Source organism: Triticum aestivum, chromosome 4B (genome assembly GCF_018294505.1).
Source record: "Triticum aestivum cultivar Chinese Spring chromosome 4B, IWGSC CS RefSeq v2.1, whole genome shotgun sequence".
Lineage (NCBI taxonomy): Eukaryota > Viridiplantae > Streptophyta > Magnoliopsida > Poales > Poaceae > Triticum > Triticum aestivum.
Genome location: NC_057804.1, coordinates 5,035,882 through 5,039,306, shown reverse-complemented (window position 1 = coordinate 5,039,306; position 3,425 = coordinate 5,035,882). Strand labels below are relative to the sequence as shown.

At 50.8% G+C, this 3,425-nt stretch overlaps 1 protein-coding gene across 1 annotated transcript in view; it reads left to right on the top strand.

The window, feature by feature from the left end:
* The window catches only part of LOC123094156 (1-aminocyclopropane-1-carboxylate oxidase homolog 1-like), a 2,587-nt gene extending 1,408 nt beyond the window's left edge, over nt 1-1,179 (top strand). The window contains exon 2 of the mRNA XM_044516213.1: nt 73-1,179. Within this exon, the coding sequence (XP_044372148.1) occupies nt 73-682 (610 nt within the window). The 3' untranslated portion in view covers nt 683-1,179. The remainder of the gene's footprint in view (nt 1-72) is intronic.
* Nucleotides 1,180-3,425: the final 2,246 nt, after the last annotated feature.

The following is a 3,425-nucleotide window of genomic DNA, read 5'->3' as shown; positions in this document are numbered from 1 at the left end:
CATGCGCGCCCATGCATGCGCCTGGTGCTCCCAATGCGAACGCCGCCATCCGGGCATGGCTTGCTGCTATCAGCAGCAGCTAGGACGCACCCTGCTTGAGCTGCTGTCGGAGGCCCTGGGCCTCGATCCTGGCCACCTGGAGGAGGACGCCGCATGCCTGGAGAGGCTCGCCGGCCACTATTACCCGCCCTGCCCAGAGCCGCACCTAACACTGGGCACCACGCGCCACTCCGACCCTTGCTTCCTCGCCGTGCTTCTCCAGGACGCTGTCGGCGGCCTCCAGGTGCTTCTCGAGGAAGACAACAACAACAACAACAACAACAACAACAACAAGAACAACAACAACAACAACAACAACAACAACAAGTTGTCTGCTGTGTGGGTAGATGTGCCGGCGGTGGAAGGCGCGCTGGTGGTGAATGTCGGCGACTTCCTGCAGATCGTCTCCAACAACAGGTTCAAGAGTGTGGAGCACCGCGTGGTGGCCCAGAGCGCCGGGCCTCGCGTCTCCGTAGTCTGCTTCTTCCGAAGGCAGGACGCGGCCACGTCCACCAGAGTGCTAGGGCCAATCGTCGCTGACGGCGAGGCGCGCTTCAGGAGCACGACGATGGCGGAGCTGATCCGGCACAACAGGGCCAAGGGCCTCGATGGCACCTCTGCGCTGCAGCACTTGAGGCTCTGATTCAATCTGATCGAAACTACCTAGCACATACGGTCTACAAGATAAATACTTTGCTGAGTGCTAGGTGCTACTACATATTATCCATTGGCTACTTTATCCTTTTTTGGCAGGGAAGAAAGGAATTGCATCTTCTTCTGATCTGCACAATGTTGTTATTTCCTCAATTTGCCCATCCTCCGCTTCCTCTCCGAGAGTCACGGTAGGGTCGTTTTGGTCTTGCCTATCTTCTGCATCCTCCCAGTCTGCAGACCCTGGAGACCAAGGCCCCTGCCAAGCAAATGAAAACAGTGGCAAGCGCATATTCAAGCTCTAGCATCGTACCGTATTACTGCCACTGAACTACTAAGATGGAATGGAATCAACAGCTACAGATTAAGAAAACAGATTAACTATATGTATATTACCTGGGGGTTGAAGTTTGTTTCCATGCTGTAGGTTTCACTCGTGCAAAATAAGCGCGATCTTTGTTCAATGAGCAGTTTTAACATGCTCCCTCTTACCCCCTCTTTTCACGTAAGCAGTATATAATAAATCCTCGACATACCCCGGGGTTCAGTGCATAAACTTCCACAAACAAAACAAAACAGAAGAGGAATACAATGCAAAGAAAATTAGATCTTGGTTCAAACAGGCTCCTCCAGCTTGGTGTACCTGCCTCTGGTAGCTATGTACCCCAGTCCAGCTCATCTTGCTACATGCCAAGTTGTGAAATGTGCACGGATCGACATTTCTCACCTTGGAGTTCCTCTGGTGTACGTAGCTAGCAACAGGAAATTAACGATGTTCTTGTGTAACTACGTCACAGATGTATGGTTGTTTGCAATATGGTAGCTGGATACAAGAACAAGCAAGAAGGGGAATGGGGAATTAGAGCCATGGTGGGAGAGAAGGACCCGCCGCGGCCATGCCGTCCGAGATCCACTGGATAGTTTTTCTCACCGCCTATTTGTAGTTTTTTTAGGGTGTATTTGTAGCTGCCTCTTGATCTAGAAATTAGGCAGAGCCCATTGACAGTACAAGAACCAGCCCAATAGATGTCCAAGATAGTCTCCCTAGCATCTTGCCTTCTTAATTTGCTACCACTCATTCCACTTTTAGAGTTGCTACATTCTGGTCGTCTTCATATCCTGATTCGGATAGTGACAACTCCTTTGAAGCAAAACCAAACAGTGGGAAGTGCATATTTCGGCTGCCTATTCCGGTGGGAGATGGTAGCACGGGATATCTTCAACCGGTTTGGATGACGGTCATGTAATAGGATAGGCAATTAGTTTTCCTATCTTTGTTATGCCAGCCGGTTGTGGCTTCTTGGCTTTTGTGTTTTTGGCCACACTACTAGGGAAAAGCTTATAGACAGACGCTTACTAGTAGCGCGAGTTTATACCCCTCGCTACTGCTACTTACTAGTAGCACGGGTTTTGACCCCTCGCTACTACTAAGTTGATAGTAGTAGCGCGGGTTTTTACCCCTCACTACTACTAAGAGGTCTCTACCGTACCTCCCTGAGACATGCCATAGTAGTAGCGAGGGGTATAAACCCACGCTACTACTAAGTGAATAGCTATAGCGCAGGTAAGATACCCACGCTACTACTGAGCGTATCCCTCCCTTGCCGCACCACTCCCACCCCGATCCTAAAGAAAAAAAATCCACTCCCACCCCACCAAACTCTCTCTCTCCAACAGCACCCCCACCCCTCAGTTCACTCATCTCCCCGTGACCTCCTTGCCGCCGCCAGCTCCCACGCCGGCCGGTTCCGGCGAGCTCCGGCCGCGCGGAATACGCCCCCAAGCACCCCAAGCTCCGCCCCTCCCTCCCCTCCTCCCAGATTCGTGCCTCAAGGCCTGCACCCTTGCCTTGAGGCGGCGAGGGGGAAGGCGGCGGCGGAGAGGCAAACGGCGAGGAGGAGCAGCACACGACTCTGCCACCCAACGGCCGTCAGCCTCACCGAGAAGAGGAGCAGCATGGCGGCAAGGACGACGAGGGAGAGGAGGTCGTGGCTGAGGACGAGGCGCGCATACAGGTCCCTCCCGCAGGCACTGTCGGGGCGGAAGGCGTTTCTGATGACGAAGAAAGTGGTGAGATTAATCCTGAGCTGTTCCCTAGTAGCGGTGAGAACCCTGAGCCGTTTAAGAAATTTAGATCTCCAATCATCTCACTATCCCTCAGTTTAATATATTCTTTTTCAATCGAGGATATGCAATTTTTCTTGAGTTGCTGAAGACATTGGGGGTATGCCTCCGGTTAATTAGCCTGAGCATAAGGGAAAATGTTTAGCCTGCGAACTTAACATATGTGCAGTATGCATGTGCCCTCCATGGCAGAAACTGCCATTTTTTGTTAAACAAGAGTCCATGTTGGCTGAGTCGTGGATCATTTAGAACCGTCTAGTTCAGTCCCTGCCTGTTTATGAGCTTCACATGGCTTCCCATGGTAGTTTCTGAAGGCAGGACAAACCATGTGAAAATGAGAACAGATGTACGACCATGGTTCTGTACAGGTGTTACGTAAGTGTTTTTGCTGATTGTGTGAAATTTTGCAGGTACCGGTAGCATGCTATATTAATGCTTTGGATGAAATTACATTATTCGTCACCCCTGCTCAGCTCAGAGAGGTACCTCATCCCGTCGTCCCCTGATCTCTGAATCTCAATGCTTTGGACGAAATTACATTATGAAACTTATATGCAGTAAGGCCTAGATTGGCAGTGTAATTTTTAAAATACCGCAGTATTCGAAAAATT